The sequence below is a fragment of the Miscanthus floridulus genome, chromosome 17, assembly GCF_019320115.1.
Source record: "Miscanthus floridulus cultivar M001 chromosome 17, ASM1932011v1, whole genome shotgun sequence".
Classification (NCBI taxonomy): domain Eukaryota; kingdom Viridiplantae; phylum Streptophyta; class Magnoliopsida; order Poales; family Poaceae; genus Miscanthus; species Miscanthus floridulus.
In genome coordinates, this window is record NC_089596.1 from 92,284,224 (window position 1) to 92,302,670 (window position 18,447).

Consider the following 18,447-nt stretch of genomic DNA (forward strand, 5'->3'; position numbering starts at 1 on the left):
TTCACAAGTGGTTCAGTTGGCTGTTGGCGTGCATGATGTTCGTGTGGATTTGTATCCCAACTAAATGTGTGGTACTCCATATTATTATTTTTATTTCTGATTTCTAAAGACCATTGTGTTCTATATATCAAGGCACATGTCGTACTTGTTTTTCTTCGTTTGATTCAACCCGTTGTGTGCTATATATCTTCCATTGTCTACTGGTACTTCTGCTCTCTGCAATCGCCACCTATGTATGTGCTATCTTGCAGCCCTAATGCAATGGAACAGAGCATGATCATAGTCACTCTGTTTGTTGTTTCCACCAGCAAAACAAGAAGGTTACAACTTACAGGGTATTTACACTTCAGTGAGCTCGTCGGTCTGTTGGCTTAACAACGACGGTTCTAGTTGTTCCCTCAATCCAGGTCTACACCTTAGCGTACCCCTTAGGGCTCGTTCGGTTATGCTGGATTGAGGCTAGGAACCATTCCATCTAATCAATTTTTATACAAATTAGCCAAATATTCCAGTTGAGAATCGTTCCATGGAATGATTTCTAGACAACCGAACGAGCCCTTAGGAGGCGCATGCCCTCATTGTATGTTTCCGGAACTTCGTTGCCAAATGAGGAATGAAAACATCATGATAATTTCCAAACGTAGCGGAAATGTACAAAGTGGGGGAATCTAAACTAGAAGTTTAGGATGCTGATAGTAGTGCAACTTCCTCGTTTTCGCCATGCGATTAGATTATATCACATATTTTATTTTTGTAAATACTATGTAGGTGCTAGATGAAAATGTAATGATATACAATGGAACAAGTTTAAATTGGTTACCTCAAAATGCAGTACCAGAATAGAACATGTTTCACATTCGAGGCAGCTAGCACCCGGCCGCAGGACACGTCCAGACGCTGCTCCCAGTCCCAGCCCGCGCATACGCCGGATTTGCTCACACAGGCGCAGACCACCCCGCGCTGCTCCGTTTCCCATGCCACTAACGCTGCTCCATTTACCGCGCCACGCTGGCTCCGCTTTCGCGAGTACGTAGGGCCCGCCCACGCCTGCTTCATTTCACGCCCGCGCCTGCCTGTGGATGCGTGCCAGAGATGCATCACGGTGACCCACACGGTGCCCTAGTGACAGGTGAATCCCATTGCAATATGTGCAACACTAATCTACTTTTGCAACATCCAGATAAAACACTTACAACATACGCCCGAAATAGCCGAAACACCTAAAACATGCGTTTGAAACACTTGCAAAACACTTGAAAAGCCATTGCAAGTATATGCAACATCCAAATAAAACGCCTGCAACATACGTATGAAACACTTAAAAACATACGCTTGCAACATGCATGTTATGCAATATCTCAATCTACTTCTACAACATCCAGATGAAACACTTAAAATATACGTTTGAAACACCTGAAACATTTGCTTGTAATATGAAACATACGTTTGCAACATGCATATATAGCCATTGCAACATTCGCAACACCCAAATGAAACACTTGAAAGTATACGTCTAAAACACTTGAAACACGATATCGTCGGCAGCCATGGCCTACCTAGTGGGGAACTGCGGTAGCCAGCAAGCGACGCTCGGGTGGAGAGGGAGGATGGCGGCAGCCGGACAGCTAGGTGCGATGGAGAACGCCGCGCCAGAGGAGTCGCCGTGGACCACACCACATCAACGTGGACAACTCGGTGGCAGGAGTGGGAGCGCCACCAGGTGAGCAGAGACGGTGGTGGCAAGAGCGGGAGCGCCACACGTGCACGACGCGGCCATGGGTCCTGGAGCCATGGCACGAACTGCGTATGGTCGAACCGGTCAACGTGGAAGCCATCGACGGTGACGAGCTCGATCGAGGTGCATTGAGTGGAGCTCTAGTGCGTACAACCATGGGTGGGGGCGGAGCGGAGCTCACTCGGCCACACCAGCTGCGAAAGCAGCCACAACTTGCAGCGCGGGAAGCCAAGAAATCGCTCAGCGGCACCGAACGGCAGTGTGTATGCCTTAGCCATCAGCGACGCCGTACAACGAGGGTTGGCCGTAGTGGAAAAGTGAGATGAGAGGATATGGTAGGAGAGAAATAATAAAGTAAGCTTGAGGAGGAAGGCATTTGAGCTCGCTTGTGAGAGCTTTACTTGTGGGTCCGCTCAGCGTCTGATGCGTCCGAACGCACGAACACAAGCATTATTGTTTCTGGTTTAGGGGAACCTTGTTCCGATTATACTCGATAGACCTTGGATTTTTTACCGGAACAATACAAAAAGATAGGTATAGGTATACTCTCTTCGTACCATAGGTTTTAAAAGTTGATCCCAATGTTTCGAGAACTTGCATTGGCTGCTAAGGTCTACCATGAACGTGGTGAGTTACCCTCTTTAATGAGATATACGCAATGCACATATTTGCAAAAAAAAAAAAAAAAGGAACGTGGTGTGTTGGTAACACAAGTACGTGGCTTATTTGCTGCCATGATTTTCAGTTTTTCACGTGGATCTTTAATCCAAAATAAAGTTCGGCAGTTGTAGGCTTATCAGTGGTGGCCAGATAAGTCTACAGGCTTTTCAGTGCTGGCCAATCATATCTCCGTGTGTCAGGAGTTTCTTAAATGTCTGTCGGCTTAATAACACTGGATGAGAAATTCTCTAATTTTTTATAATTTGGTCTTTTTTAAAAAAAATTTACCTTTGGCTTCCTGAGAGACGTAAACTCATCTTTGGATCCTTGGGGTCGGCGCCAGGACTCATAGCGCCGAGGTAACACGTCTCGGCGTCACAGATCTTGACTCCGAAGTGCTTGGCCGAGCATAATAGAACATCCTAGATAACATTAACATTGCTGATATCTCGACGCAAGAATACATAACATCGAGGTCAGCGCCAAGATCTGTCACGCGGACCTCGGGCGCGCGCGGCAATGCCGTTACTGTCTCTGCTCTACCGTGCACCGAGAACACACACTGTCGTGTGCCCGCCCGCTGCCGTGTGCCGTCCTACTTTAGTAGCTACGCGCCTTGCGACGTGCGATGGGACGGTGCTGTCTCTGGCGATGTGTTGATATGGATTCAGTGCGGCTCCATCACGAGGGCCCCGTGCCGAGTCGTGCGCCGCGTGTGTGCGGGTCTTCTGCCTGCTGGTATGGTGAGTCACAATCAGGGGCTGATCCCGTTGTCGTCCGTGACATCATTATTAGGGGCTGATTATGTGCGTGCAACATGTGTGGAAGCGCTGCATGTGAGGTTAATCTGTTGTATATATGTGTGTGGAAGCGCTGCATGTGAGGTTAATCTGTTGTATATATATATATAAATTAATTAATTAACGACGACTCGCGTTGCGCCGTGTTATTCTGACAGCGATTTCGATCCTCCTAAGTGCTTGGCCGTTGCTTGCTTGTTGCTTCCACACATATGCATGTGCCGGCCAACGACTATATGGTGCGGTGTGGTGGCTATATATTCCATCAGCTTCACATTGCCAGTATAATCTCGTGCTTATCGGTAATAATAAACCGTATGGCCGTGGCAAGTTTAGTCATCTATTCTTTGGTTCAGACAGCAGCTTGATGGGTTTTATTGTTGCTACTTGTGCAATCAAATGGAAGAGAATGTAACGGAAGGGGGAAAATGTTTTGTGACTTATTTTTGCACTCATCAGTTTTTTTTTTTTTTTTGCACATCAGTTGATGGTTCAGACAGCAGCTTGATGAGCTTTCCACACATGTTGCACGCACATAATCAACCCCTAATAATGATGTCACGGACGACGACGGGATCAGCTCTGATTGTGACTCACCATACCAGCAGGCAGAAGATCTGCACACACACGGCGCACGACTCGGCACGGGGCCCTCGTGATGGAGCCGCACTGAATCCATATCAACGCATTGCCAGAGACAGCACCGTCCCATCGCACGTCGCAAGGCGCACAGTTACTGGAGTAGGACGGTGCACGGCCACGGGTGGGCACACGGCAGCGTGTGTTCTCGGTGCACGGTAAAGCAGAGACAATAGCGCCATATTCTGACGCTGAGGTAACGGCTACATTAACGTCACCTAGAATGTTCTATTATGCTCGATCAGACATCTCGAAGTTAAAATCTGTGACGTCGAGACGTGTTACCTCAACGTCATGAGTCCTGGTGCCGACCCTTAGGGTCAAAAGATGAGTTTACGTCTCAAAGAACCAAACGTAAATTTTCTTAAAAAAAGATCAAATTATAAAAAATTAGCGAGAAATTCCGGTCCCGATAGTGACTTCTGTAGCAAAGATCCAGTACATGATACGGTGAGATCTACCTGTGAAAAAAAAATCCTCTCAAGATAATACGGCCGGTGACATTTTTTTCTCAAGGAAAAAAGAATTATATTAAATAATAGCCGGGTACATCAACACGTTACGAGCATTCTAGATTACACAAATATCCATAAACTGATTTTCATCTAAATTATACCCACGCTGTAAATAGTTCAAGATCTCAAAACCAAACATGTACGACACTTTACAGTATGGATGACCGCACAGGCAAAGACTCAGCAAAAGGCCTAAGAACAGATGCCCAACGAACGATGGCCAACATTCATGTAGACGGAATTGAGAAACTTCTTTCTGGTGTCTTCCTTCTTCTTTCTGCCACCAAAGAATGAGGAAGACTGATCTGAAATTTATTCTCCCTAGTCCTTCATCGTGTCCAGATCTAACCACAATAAAACGGAGAAGAGATCAGAGAAAATTATTCTATGGCGGCGACACCATCTCCGTCTTGATGTCGTCGTCCGAAAATAAAAGTCTCCATATCGTCATACCGGTGAAGATGTTGACGCCGTAGTTGTCACCACATCTTCAACAGAGCCGTCATGAAGAAAACAATTCCACCCTGCCCTCTCGTCGTCGCGTGAAGAGGAGGAGGAGGAGATAAATCTCCAAAACTAAAAAACTTAGCATAGAGAGACCCTGAGCCTAATGACTCGATCTACTAGAAAAACTTATTAAAAACGATAGAGGCGGAGAGCGGCGGCGGTGCTACAATCACGAGTCACGTGGGGAGTTACGAGAGCAGATCCGCATCGTGTTGGAGGATAGGATCATAGGAGTACTTGTAACTACTTATGGCATATAAGTAATTACGTGGCTGCAAGGAGTACATTGTAACTACTTATGGCATAGAAGTAATTATGTGGCTGAAAGTGATTCTCTTTGATTTTTTAGATAAACTCTTAAAATCGTAATGGAGAATCACTTTGTAGATGTTTTTTTGAAAGTGTGGGGGGGGGGGGGGGGGGGTCGGCACCTGAATATGCATTAATTTTGCTCAGAGCCGAAAGGAGAATCACTTTGTAGAATTAGGAGAAGCTACTTTTTTAGCTCTCAGTCTCTTAGTTCATTGTAGAGAATCACTTCACAATATCAATAGAGAATTACGACCAGTAATCTCATTTTTCTAAGCTCTCAAAGGTGATTCTCTGCTAAATCCCACGGGAACTCTGCAAACAGTTTTTTCCAGGGATGAGTGATTCTCCAAAGTATATCTACAACAGCCAAAACGTCAAATAATTTGAAAAGGAGGGAGTAAGTACTGTTAGATAATTATAGAATACATGGGTGGCCAACTGGCCATCACGTATTCACGTGAGTGATGGGTTCTCGCGTCCACTTGATTCCCTTGTCCGCACGTTAACAGGTGCTCAGTGCTCAGCACCGACACAATCGCCATCGCTGCTAGAGGAACCGTTCTGCGGGCCAACGCGTTTAACACATGCAAATAATGTTTCTATATTAGTAGTTAAATTAAAAGAAAGGAGTTAATACTCTGTGATTAAACTAAAGTGCACATCGCATGTTCACTTCATCTGTTCGTTGTACACTGCACGCGCGTCTATATAGAGAGAGAGTTCTAACCCTCAATTCCACACAAATCAATTCAGTACACGGCGTGCAGTAGCACAACAGCAACATGGCGCTCACCACAAGCACTAATAATAACCAAGCCTTGCTTGACGCTCAGCTAGAGCTCTGGCACACTACCTTTGCTTACATGAAGTCCATGGCGCTCAAGTCTGCATTGGACCTTGGCATCGCCGACGCCATCCACAGCCACGGTGGCAACGCCACCCTGCCCCAGATAGGGTCCAGGGCCACGCCCACGCTCCACCCGTCCAAGATCCCCTGCCTTCGTCGCCTCATGCGAGTACTCACGGCCACCGGCATCTTCAGCGCCGCCCACCACGACGACGCTGGCGGCACCGAGCTCGTCTACGGGCTCACGCCGGCGTCTCAGCTCTTGGTTGGCGGCTCTTCAAGCCTGACTCCCTTCATGTCCCTGGTGTTGCATGGGATCTTCGTGTCCCCTTTCTTTGGCCTCGGCACGTGGTTCCAGCAAGAGCACTCAGATCCGTCCCTGTTTGAGATGACGCATGGGCAGACTGCGTGGGACTTGAACGACCACAACCCTGCCTTCGGCCAGCTCTTCAACCAGGGGATGGTCTGTGACAGCAGCTTCATCATGGACATCGTCGTCAAGGAGTGCGGCGACGTCTTCCGGGGGCTGAGCTCCATTGTCGACGTCGCTGGAGGGCTCGGAGGGGCGGCCATGGCTATCTCGACCGCGTTCCCGCATGTCCAGTGCAGCGTGCTGGATCTCCCGCATGTCGCCGCCAATGCTCCCGCTAGCACCAGTGTGAAGTATATTGCTGGTGACATGTTTGAGAACATTCCACCGGCTGACGCCGTCTTCCTTAAGGTACATCGCCCTTTACTAGTACTGTTTTTATAATTGTTTGATTTGGCCTCTATACGCGAATTTACACTGTTTTAATTATGCTGTTGGAGAAGGTGGTGAAAACATATATATGGCCAACCCGTTCGTTATTACTGATCAACTTTATTCGTTCATCTTTTATTTATCTGGTTTCAGTGGGTTTTGCATGACTGGGGCGATGCTGATTGTATCAAGATACTAAAGAATTGTAAGAAAGCTATACCTCCCAGGGACGAAGGAGGAAAGGTGATAATCCTAGATATGGTTGTTGGGGGCCAATCGTCAAACATTAAGCACAAAGAGACCCAGGTCTTGTTTGATCTCTTCATCATGTTTGTCAACGGCGTCGAGCGAGACGAGCAAGAGTGGAAGAAGATCATTTTTGAAGCTGGATTTAGTGATTACAAAATCATACCCATTCTTGGTGTTCGATCCATCATTGAGGTCTACCCATAATTGTTTGGTGAATAGGACTTTCCTTTTTTTCGGTAATAAGTTGTTCTTTGGTTACCTAATAATATTGGACGTGTGTCAACTTGTAGTCACAATAAGTGTTTTCATAAGGAAAGGATTTTATTAATTAACAATCATTCCCTCAAGATCAGCCATGTCTATTGCGGCGCTAACAAAAAATTATAAAGCGGCAATGAAGAGAGGGTCACAGATACAGCAGGGATGGTTGAAGCCTCCAGAAGGGAAAGTGATGGTGAATGTTGATGCGGCCTTTGATGAAGATGTTGGGTGTGGTAGTGTGGGAGTAGCCATAAGAGATAGCACTGGAGGAGTCTTAGCTGCTGCCCATAGAGCTAATTATACAATCAGACTGCATGGAGGTCGTACAAACAATGAAGGATGGAGGTTTCACGGCAAATTCAGCAACCGCCTTATACGATGAGTGTAACATCATATGGAGCGGGTTTCAGGATACTATGATTGAGCATTGTAATAGAGAGGCAAATCAAGCGGCGCATAATTTAGCAAGAAGAGCGATGCAGTGTAAGAAAAATTGTACTTGGGACGATGAGCCCCCTAGCTTCATACTTTATTGCCTAGCAAGTGATGTAACTATCTTGAATGAATAAAGTATGCCGAATTGTTTAAAAAACAATCATTTGTTACGTTGAGTTGATACAATAGTTATGAACTCAAGCTGGCCTCTGCATAAAAGCATACACCCTAACAAAGAGAAGCCCGTCACTCTAATGACTATCAATCCTAAAACTAGATCGTTACCCATATAATCGGGAGAGAAAAAACTATGACCGCTTGCGCCACTTGTTGCGATGCCGCTGCAACCAAAGCTCGTGAAGTAACCTTTCGGAGGATATTCCATGTACGAAGCCGATGGATAACAAATGTAACACCTATAAAGAAAAATGAACATGTTTCTTTTCAAACACCAAATCATTTATGTACAACCAAAGCGACCAGCAAGTACCTACAGCAAAATAAGTATGTTGCCTTGCTGTGGCGGTCAATCTTCCTTCTGCTGGCAATCGTGGGATTTAACTAGACTTGGTCTATTTTTCTAATTAAATCAATAAAATTCTAGATCTATTTTTGCAACACCCAGATAAAACACTTGCAACATAAGTCCGAAACAGCTAAAACATTTGCAATATATATATGAAACACTTGAAAAACACGTGTGTAGCCATTGCAAAACATATGCATGAAAACATACGTTTGAAACACTTGAAAACATACGCTTAAAACATGCGTATATTGTCATTGCAACATCTCGAATATACTTTTGCAACATCTAGATAAAACACTTAAAACATAAGTTTGAAACGCCGGAAACACTTAAAACACAGCATCGCCGGCAACCTCGGCCTACCAAGTGAGGAACTGCGGTAGCCAGTAAGCTTGGGTCAGGGGGTCGCTCCGCGCGCTTGCGCCCGTCAGCCGTCAGCGTGGCCTATCGCTCCTCCTGCCATTCTCCAACACCTGCTCGCGGCCTAGGCGCACGCCCGTGGGCGCAGCCCCGCTGCTGCTCTGCCATAGTCGTCTAGCGTTGTCCGCTCGCGGGTGTTGGGGCACAGCGTGGCTAGTGATTGGGTGTAGCGCGGTGGGGGAAGGGCACGGCGCAGCGGGGGATGGGCCACGGTGGGGGAAGGGGGCGCGGCGGGGCAGGCAGATGCGCAGAGAGGCCACGACACCAATAGTGCGAGTGGAGAAAATTTGAGAGGTAGAAGAAACACGAAGGTGAACACGCCTATTGGGTCTGTCCGCTGAAGCGTGCGGACGGCACGGACGACCTTGTAATAACATTTTCCTAATGAAAACAGCCGGACCGTCGAAGTTCAAAACCAGCGGCTGAAGATCAGAATTTTGCCAGAGCAGCGCATGCCTGCCAGAAATCGCATGCATGGATCTGAAAAGAGGATGTCTGGAATTCATACCGGAAAAACGCCAAATTAAACAGGCAGGACTGTTGACTACCGACTACGTGGGACATATTGCGGCTTCGTCCAGATAGTCCATGTCCAACACTATGGACATGACAGAAGGATTACATAAATCTAACTACTATAACACTAAGTAAAACATCATCACATTCCCAAGGGAGCAGCGCAAAGAGCATGCAGAGCACCGGGCGTAGAATGGCCGTGGCCAAACAAGTCTAGCACCCGGGGAGTTTGCCGGTCCGCTTCGTAGTTCCCTTCTTTCACGCCACCTCCCTCTGTTCCAAGGATCTTCTCAGTCAAGGAGAAACCAAAAAGCTTACAGCTGCTTCGCCCGACGCCCCTGTCGACCAATCCAGATTTAGCTATCCTTGCAGGAGCTGAGGCTTCAGTTGTGTCAAGAGGCTCGCTTCCATTTTCACTCACTCTTTGCTGCTGCGTGGATGGCCATGGTTCAGCTTCTCTCTGTATTGCAATGGATGAGTACCCACTGCCATATGCTTCTTCACGGTTGGTCACACCATCTAACTCAGACTGTGGTACCATGGTTTGGTTAAACATACGAACAGAAGAGGGCGAATGCACTTCTGTTGCTGGCATATTAAACTGCTGGAGAGCATATCCTTGACTTGCAGCTGATCTCTGCACATAATCAAATGATCGAACCCTGCCATTCTGTGTGCCAGCGTTGAAAGCAGCTCTCATGAAGGAAGGAACCACCTGAGACATTTCTTGACCTTGCAAGACCTCTGAGAATTTGACACATTCACTGAAGCCTAGGGGCTGGTAAGCAAACCCAGTAGCATTTAGGTGTCGAGGCCCACTCATTGAATCATTCATCTTGCAGTTCCACACATCGGCAGAGAATCTCCTTCCATAAGAGCCTTGACATCTGGGGTTATCTGATGAATGAGAGCATGCAACACCATGAATCCTAGAGTGCACCAATTCTTGACCTTGCAAGACCCGGTGGAAACGTTCAGTTTCCATGGAGTCTGGACGACCATTTCCATCTACATGTTTCATGCAAATAGTTAAATGGACCTGACTAAAGGAACCTTTTAGCTATGAATCTGTATTAGTTTCATGCTGTGGAACCTACCTAGAATTGGAGCGTCAAAATCACCTTGGGGGAAGCACAACTTTGTTCGCTTCGAAACAGAAGACGAAATACAGTGAGTAGAGCTGCCAACTCTCTCGATGTCCCATGGAGATACTCTATTCTGGTGGCTGTACTTAGTATCACCATCCCACTTTACCTGTAAATCATGCAAACAGATGAGAAGAAGGAAAGTCAAGTATCCCCATGACATTCATTAAGTCTAAACAAGTATTAAAAACTAGATCCATTTCTATTTATATTGTATAGGAGGTTAGATTATAAAAGCACCAAGAATCTATTACACCTTTATCTCACCATATTTAAGCATAGTTGTTGACCATATTAGATTTGGGTACGCAAATAACTCTAGGTTACACTTTTCTTCCCCCACATATATATAGCCAGCTTAGGTTTAACCTTAATGATGATCCTACTTCCACCCAAAAAATCAGCAAGTGGAAGACCAAAGTTGACTTGTTGAAGTTCATTGCAAGCTAGTCCGATCGAATTCAGTGGGTTAATATGACTTGTTAGAAGGTATCAGTAGTACACCACAATTAAGAACGACAGGAAAATCTGGCTATGGCTCTTTGGCTAGGAAAAACAGGACGTCTAAAATCATACCAGGAATGATTTCCATTTTGATCCGGGCCAGCGTATGGGATCAACTTCACTAATACCTGAGATCAATCCAAAGGACCTACAAACATAGAAGACAATTCAAGATACTGTTGTACATGGAAAAATGATTTCCGAAGTTAAAAGAATGTAGACCTCTTGTTAGCATCTTCATTCTCGCAGCCAACTTTAAACCTGGTTCCAATTGAAAAAGGATAGTTCAAGCTCTTCAAGAACTTGCAATACGGAACAATAAATTCTGATGCACCAATCCTGTTTAAGGACAAAACACTGTCATTAGTTAAGTAAAACTATACTAATAGTCGAAGTAGAAATTGTTTTTTGGAGGTTGCATGTTCCTTAAAATTTACAAATGCGCATGAGTTAAGCACTACAGACAAATGTGTATTCACAAAATAAAAATACAGCAATAATTCAAAGCATGTCAGGCATCACTAGATGACCTTGGAGGTGCAGAGATCCAAATTTTGAAGACCACTTAACTGGGCTACCCAATAAATTTTCTGTGAGAAAGTGAAAAAAGATTACAGAAACTGAAGAATTATGAACTTGCAAAGAACTGTATGGTTGTATCTACCCCTATGCAGTTAACAGTGACTAACTAGAATCTAATGAACCTACTGTGCACCAGTAAACAGACCTTGGGTTGAAACAGATGTGAAATATACTTCTGTTGTCCAAAGAACTGGACACAGCAGACAGCATAAGTAGCTTCGAATCAGTACAGTTGACAGCTTCAAGTAGAGCTTCATTTTTCAGTTGAACTGCTCTCCTCACACCCAGTCTTAGCTCACCATCATTACCTCTGTATGTCAAAGGAATGAACACAAATGAGAAATGGAAACCACTCAAGTTGGTAAGTATTAGCACATTGCCAACATGCTTACCTAAGAAACAAGACTGCATCCCCTGAAACTAGTTTCTTCTTATTGATAAATGAACTCCATCCAGTTGTCAGAAGATGCCTACGAGGTTGACCTGAAATTGAAGAGAAAGCTTTAGCTCTAATCTAACAAACTTTAGCGCTAATCTAACTCTTTGGGCCTTGTGTTTTGCCCCAAGTTCTGACAAGCATCGACAGATAACAGGGCCAGGTGGAACAATTATGAAATTGAGCACACCGTCAGAAAGTGCTTCCACATGAGCCATCAACAGATTCCCTACTTAATACAATTGGCAGTAACTTCTAATTGCTAATTAGAAGTTACCCAAATTTCATTTCTTACTTTACTGACCCAACAATTCCTTTCTTACTTTACTAACCCAACAATTCTTCTCTACAAATCAAAACAATAGGAAAGACTCCTACAGTGCATACATCAGGATCTAACCAATTGAATACTTTGCCACAATAAAATGGACTCTTGCTTTAGAAACTGAAACACATGAACTCTTTTTAGTCCAACAATAAATATGCTCCATACTAATGCTGACCCAATTTCATGCACTAGTTCAGGCCCATACCATTTACCAAGCATAACGCAGCATTCCTTAGGGAAAAGTAGTGCACATTCACTTTCCATGTGAAGCATGAAGAAGCATACACTATATCGATGTTGCATTAGCAATTATAAATTCTGATGGAAATTAGACCTTCAATCTAGGAGTAATCCAAAATACTAGACCATGTGTTGGTACCTCTATAGATATGACGGAACCTCCATTTCATGCCATGCAAATCCATGGCAATAAGCTCCTGGGAAGGCCTAAGCTGCTCATAATCCTAGTAGAAGAAAAAGATGAAACAAGAACTGGTCAGAGCAGCATTTTTCAACCTAATCTGGGACTAAGAGCAAACTGAAGTCTGTTCCATGTGTATCACCAATGGTGGAAAGCAGTCCTCTGCAGCCCGCCGAGGAACAGAGAATCCCCCATGAGTGCTTGTATCAGAAGCTGTGAGCGTCTTGCAGAACATGTGCGATGTGAGCTTCTTTTCTCCATCACCATCCTCTTTCTCACCATTCTTCTCCTCAGTTTCACCATCATGGATGTTTCGGCCAACAATCTGGGTCCAAATAAACAATGTTTTTAGAGACCTATGGGAGAAAGCTTTCTTGTTTCCAGCCACACAGCATGCAAGATTCCTATCTATAAAGATCTCTAATCCCGGTGAATTAGATACAGTACCTACCGGTTTCCCTCACCCAGATCACTATTCATCCACAGTTCTTTGTTCCTGGCTGTTCGATCCAGTCTGCACAGCCCGGATGGCCGCCACGCCCGCTTCCAGAAACCACCATGCCAAGCAACGCCAGCCTTATCATCTCCCAACGGACCAGTCAAAGCACGTCCATCGGCGTCTCACCGCATCCATCCGCACCACCGCCTAGCAGCCTCCGCCTGCTCTTCCTCTCCCCCATCTGCGAGCTCCACCGCCGGCGCCCTCCGGCGGTCTCACCGCATCCGTGCGCACCATCCCCAGGACGCGCAGCGCGGCCCGCAGGACACCGCTGCGCCACGCCGCACCAACGCCGCTGGGGCGCGCCATGGCCCCGCAACAGCGCCTGCCCGCCTCTGGCCACCTCCCTCATGGCGCTTCATCCTCGCGCACTCCTGCAGCAGCGACGGCAGCGCGTACGGCCGCATCGCCGCCCGCTGGCGCAGGGAGGCACCAAGCGCCCTCTGCGGTCGCCCAGTGAGATCGGGGCAGCAGGTATGCTCTCCTTTTTTTTCTCTTTTTATTGTATCAATTTTTCCATATGATATATCGATATGCACATGAAAATTCATTTGCAGGGCCCCTCCCTCTCGCTAATAGTGCCCACCTCCTCCTGCATCATGTGACAGGCACGCCATGTGAGCCAAACTTCTTCCTTGCTAAGCGCTCATGATAAATACTGATAGATGATTCAAGGGATTTGGCAATTTCCTCAACAGTGTGGTGGTGCTGAATTTTGTAGTTCTCTCAATGTTCAGGTCATCATCGCGTAGTTCAGTTTTGGATTTTCTATTAGAGACCAGTAAATATTTGTTGTCAAACAGATGCTCAGTGTGTTACTGAATGATTGCCTATTGTTTGTCAAATTTGCAGAATATTTAGGAGGTGTACAAGCTTAACATAATGATGCCATGTGCTAATTTCATGTCATGTTGTGCAGACCTAAATTTAGGTTTTCCTCATGATAGCATCAATTGCATCGGTAACGTTTCATTCCATTTCACCCTTCTACTTCTCCAACATGCAGTTTATGTTTCCCTGTTTAAAAGTCTAAAGTGCTCTTTTTTATCCATGCTGGCATGGTTATGCCAACCTTCAGCTTGCCAATGTCCAGGAGCTCGATCGGCCATTTCTGTGCTTCTTCTGTTTCAGGCCAGTGTGCTGTCTACTGTGCTATGGCACATGACATCGGTCTATGCATGGATGCTGTAGAATATTTTTAGATCAGTGTGTAATGTCATGACTGACTTTGCATAGTGATTACGTCTCTCCTCAAGAAGTGACTCAGAAATAGGTTACAATCCATTTTGCTGGGCTACGTGTTTAGATTTCATATAAAAGCTTTTGCTTAGGTTTAATTCAGATTTCGATAGGCTGGGCAGTACATACTCAGAGCTTGGCTTACCATTTGGTATATTTTGTAAAGTATGCAACGACCTGAAATGCATTAAAAAATTAGGTGCCTGTTGGGGAAGCCGCATAAAAGATTGGGTCAGGGTCAATTTCATTGAGCTAAGTGTTTGTGTTTGCAAGTGAGACTTTTGCTTATGTTCCTTTCAGATTCTTGTAGGATGTGTATCATGGACAATAGGGTCCATTGCCCTTTTAGTAGGTTCCTGAGAGGTACAGACGGTGCTCTTCATGTGGACCTTCTGCAACTACTTTGTATCTTTGTTCTGTGCATATTCTGATTGGTTTTGGCATTCATTATTTTTTTCGCAAAGTCTAAATCCATTCCTATATATTAACGCTATAGCTCTTGGTGGTATGTAACCATGGTAGTATATGCCTTTACAACATTGTCTACAATTGGTTATCTGATCTTAATAATTGCTTTGTTTTTTCGTTTCTTCCATGGATTGTGGGCACTGATCCATGAATTTCAGCTGATATGCAATTTATGTACTCAGGTTGGTCAGCTCTTCTCGCTACCCTCAGCTTTCTTTACCATCAATCACCTCTAATTTGTTATTCTCTAATTCAGGTTTTACTGTTTCAGGTTTAGTCTATAGTGCGTACTATCCTCATGTAACAATTACACAGGCTCTCTGCTATGTTGACATTACCCTTTCTGCCATAACACAGGCTACTAAACGTCTCCCTGCTCATTATAAGGTAACAATTTACTACGAGTACAGTAGTACCCCTATATGTGAAAACCTTACTTTTGCTGCAATATGTACACCCAAATACCATACTTTTCAGTCTGCCTACACAGCTCTTTTTTTAACTAAACTACATACTTTTCAGTCTGCCTGCACAGTTCCAGGTCCTCAGTGTTGTCTTCTTCTTTGACCTACTCATCTTTTAACGATCGTAATCAGTCTGATGGAACACATTCCCATAACAAGCCTCACTTGCCAGGTGCATGGCTTTGCCAAACATTGAAAGTTCTTTCGCCCATGGCAAAATGAGTATCTATGTCCAACTGAAACAGCCCTTTACTATGCTAACATTATCCTATGAAGGGCTCAAATGACAACCCATATGTAACTAATGTTACTGATCTTTTTGTTCCATGTATAATAATATGATGTGCTATAATTCCTCCTTGCTGGCCCGTGCGAAGCACGGGGGTACCTCCTAGTTTCATCCATTGCCCGTTACAATGAGGTGCTTGATCGATTCTCCTAGTAGTACAATACTAGTGAGCAACTAGTACTAACACCAAGGACGAAGCAATGCCTCCAAAATTAAGTTATAACAAAGTACCATAATAATGAAAAAAGGGGACTATTGCTACAGTATAAACAATGAATGATTTATTACTGTGACTGATCAAATTATCAAGCCATAAGTCACCAAAGTTTAACCAAGCATTAATAAGGAAAACAGGAAAAGGACTTAAAAAGCAATGACAAGGTAATAATGTTGTTAACGAAGCCTAAGTCTCTACCAAAGTACTAGTACTAAGCACTAACTCCGTCTAAATCGATGTGACCCTGTACTCTTGACTCGAAGCCAATCATTTCGAAGAACTCCACGTTTCATTTCATTACCAAAAATATACTCTAGTGATATCGCTGCAACGCTGTGGCAAAATGCAAACTGTAGAAGGAACAGGGAAAGAAGTCAATGGAACAGATAGCATATCCAATATCCCCAGTAGAAATCAATCAAACAATTTGGCTGAAAACACAGCGCCCCCACCGCGAGCAACAAACTTGTTCGAATGGATTGAAGCGCGACACTCACCTTATCCTCCGCCACCAGCGCAAGCCGCGCGTACACCTCGTCCGTCGCCGCATCCGCCTGCACGCAGCACGCAGTCACGCACCGGCGTATGTAAAGAAACAAAACAAAACCAAATCACCAATCGAGCAGCACGACACAAGGTGGGACACAAACTCACGCGTAGCTCGACGTCGACGACGCGACACACCACGTGCGGCGGCACGCGCGGCGCCGCCGCCGCAAGGGCCGGCAGCTCCCCACCGTCCCCGCCCGCCGCGAGGTGCGCCTGCGGCAGGTACACCACGGCGCTGCCCCGCCGCGGCAGCGCCACCCCGGCCCCCGCGCACGCGTGCCACAGCTCCCCGCACACCGCGCCGCCCGCCGGCTCGTCCTCCTCCACGGTGTTGAGATCAATCCCCATCCCCCTCTCCCGCCTACAACTTCTGGGGTCCGTCCGTCGGCCTACCAGCGACGGCACGTTAATGGCAGGCAGCAACCTCCGAAGCGGACGGCGTACAGGTGAAGGCGATAGAGGTGGGCAGTTAAATCGGCGGAGGCGGCAGTGACATTAATGCGCTTGTCCCCCCGGATGCTGGGGCAGTGCCCGTCCCGCACGCCCCTGCGCCAGAGTCAGAGCCCACCACCGCAGTCCGCAGCGCAGCGGCTTCGATGCGTGCGGGCCGCGGTTCCTGTTCCCGCCCTCCTGACCGCTGCGGACTTTTGGCTCGGTTCCGGGTGGTTTTGGTGGGGTTTTTTCTCCTCGGGCGCCGCGGCACGGCGTCCGTAACGGCCGCAGGACGGGACCGTTCCCGCACAGGGAGGCCCGGGCGCCCGGCCCCGGGCTCCTCAAAGTAGTGTACGATTTTGCCCCTGCCTCATACGTAGAGAAAGCTGTGGGCATCGGTTCACAGCCAATCGGCCATCGGCCTCAACAGAGAAAAAATAAATATCCCGACCCAGGATCCGGGCGCATCCGGCGATCTCCCGCGAGCCAGCGCCCCGCTCCTGAGTCCGCGCGGCCGGGCGCCGCCGCCGCCACCCGCAGGGCCGGGTTCCACCGCCGTGACGCGGGAGACGCACCGCGGCCGCCACCTGCGCGGCCAGGCACCGCCACCGCCACCCGCGGGCCTGGCGCCAGCGCTGTCACTCAGCCGGACGCCGCCACCGACGACGCCTGCGCCCAATTTCTCGAGCACCTCACCCTACGGCAACAGGCACGGGCACACAAGAAACAAGGAACATGAATTGAGCACTGCACTCGACCTGTTGCCGCTGCCCTGCTTGCAGCTTCAGCCTTTGCATTGCATTCAAGAGACCTCTGCCTCTGTCTCTCTACCTGCTACCCAACTTGGGCCTTGTTAGTTGGCGATTTTTTTTAAATAGTACCATAGCATTTTCGTTGTTAGTTAATCATTAGTGTCCAATCATAATCTAATTAGGTTTAAAAGATTCGTATCGTAAATTTCATCTAAACCGTGTAATTAGTTTTATTTTTTATTTATATTTAATGCTTCATGCGTCAAAGATTCGATGTGACGGGAAATTTTGAAAAATTTTGAGAACTAAACAGGCACTTGGAGAATTTTTTTTGAGGGGTAAAACTGTCTTCCCCATCCGGTCTAACAGAAGTGGGCTTTTGTCTACGGTGATGATAGTTAGGGAATCAAATATCACAACCTGATGGCCAGGGGCGGACACAGCGGTGGGGCGGGGCGCTCAAGACTCCCTACCTATTTGGAACTTTTGTGGAGCTTTGATAAATTTTTATGTAAAATTCTATAGTGTAGAAGAAATTGAGACTTAAGATCGAGCAGTGCCGCTTCTGATGGCAGTTAAGGAAAGCTACGATTTTTTATGGCAACGAGCCAACCAGTACAATTAATTCTCTCCGGAAAAAAAAAGCAGCAGAGGCAGCAAGCGGCACCGCGGCCCCCCGTGAAAGCCGCGCGGCCTCTCTCCCTGCTGGCCTGCTGCGTGCCGTCATGTCGTCTGACGCGACGCGCCCCACCAGAAAGGAACTCGCCGCCCGCACGGCAAAGGTCTTTATTTTTCTCCTCTCCGCCGAATGGCCTGCTTGTCTGACGCCCGACGCCGGGCGAGCGGAAAGGAGTGAAAGCAAGGGGTCGAGCGCCCGGCCGAGCCGCTGGCCCGGCCGTGGCACAGGTGCGCTGCGGCGCTGAGCAGCAGGCGGACCGGCACCGGCTGACCGCGC

General features: G+C 46.8%; 2 protein-coding genes and 1 long non-coding RNA gene across 8 annotated transcripts; 2 read left to right on the plus strand and 1 right to left on the minus strand.

The window, feature by feature from the left end:
- The first annotated feature begins 5,935 nt into the window (after window positions 1-5,935).
- LOC136517706 (O-methyltransferase ZRP4-like) lies at window positions 5,936-7,828 on the plus strand. The gene is made up of 2 exons (XM_066511350.1): window positions 5,936-6,736; window positions 6,911-7,828. The coding sequence occupies exons 1-2, from the start codon at window positions 5,951-5,953 to the stop codon at window positions 7,208-7,210; spliced, it is 1,086 nt and encodes a 361-aa protein (XP_066367447.1). The 5' UTR covers window positions 5,936-5,950; the 3' UTR covers window positions 7,211-7,828.
- A 1,244-nt stretch (window positions 7,829-9,072) lies between these two features.
- Window positions 9,073-16,954, minus strand: LOC136516399 (auxin response factor 14-like). Of its 4 annotated transcripts, none has more exons than XM_066509788.1 (10): window positions 16,414-16,954; window positions 16,257-16,313; window positions 12,726-12,908; window positions 12,542-12,626; window positions 11,791-11,881; window positions 11,544-11,708; window positions 11,039-11,155; window positions 10,889-10,964; window positions 10,289-10,421; window positions 9,073-10,175 (listed from the first exon to the last, which is right to left on the minus strand). In XM_066509788.1, exons 1-10 carry the CDS (start codon window positions 16,654-16,656, stop codon window positions 9,310-9,312), a joined length of 2,016 nt encoding a protein of 671 aa, XP_066365885.1. In that variant the 5' UTR covers window positions 16,657-16,954; the 3' UTR covers window positions 9,073-9,309. The 4 variants fall into 4 exon arrangements, with proteins under 4 accessions (XP_066365885.1, XP_066365884.1, XP_066365887.1 ...); XM_066509787.1 differs by having other exon boundaries at window positions 10,265-10,421; XM_066509790.1 differs by lacking the exons at window positions 16,257-16,313; window positions 16,414-16,954 and adding an exon at window positions 13,031-13,173 and having other exon boundaries at window positions 10,265-10,421.
- Window positions 13,363-15,607, plus strand: LOC136516401 (uncharacterized). 3 transcript variants are annotated; one of them, XR_010774040.1, is made up of 3 exons: window positions 13,363-13,556; window positions 13,640-13,699; window positions 13,935-15,607. It is a non-coding gene; the product is annotated as an uncharacterized lncRNA (long non-coding RNA). The 3 variants fall into 3 exon arrangements; XR_010774041.1 differs by having other exon boundaries at window positions 13,491-13,556; window positions 13,640-15,176; window positions 15,312-15,607; XR_010774039.1 differs by having other exon boundaries at window positions 13,423-13,556; window positions 13,640-15,607.
- Window positions 16,955-18,447: the final 1,493 nt, after the last annotated feature.

Bases quoted from the DNA above. Each gene is read 5' to 3' on its own strand.
- LOC136517706 (XM_066511350.1), top strand. From the start codon at position 5,951: ATGGCGCTCACCACAAGCACTAATAATAACCAAGCCTTGCTTGACGCT. The intron at 6,737-6,910 runs GTACATCGCCCT...ATCTGGTTTCAG, and splicing joins CTGACGCCGTCTTCCTTAAG to TGGGTTTTGCATGACTGGGG.
- LOC136516399 (XM_066509787.1), bottom strand. From the start codon at position 16,656: ATGGGGATTGATCTCAACACCGTGGAGGAGGACGAGCCGGCGGGCGGC. The intron at 12,909-16,256 runs GTGAGTGTCGCG...ATTTGGACCCAG, and splicing joins CGCTGGTGGCGGAGGATAAG to ATTGTTGGCCGAAACATCCA. The intron at 12,627-12,725 runs GTGATACACATG...TTCTTCTACTAG, and splicing joins AGGACTGCTTTCCACCATTG to GATTATGAGCAGCTTAGGCC.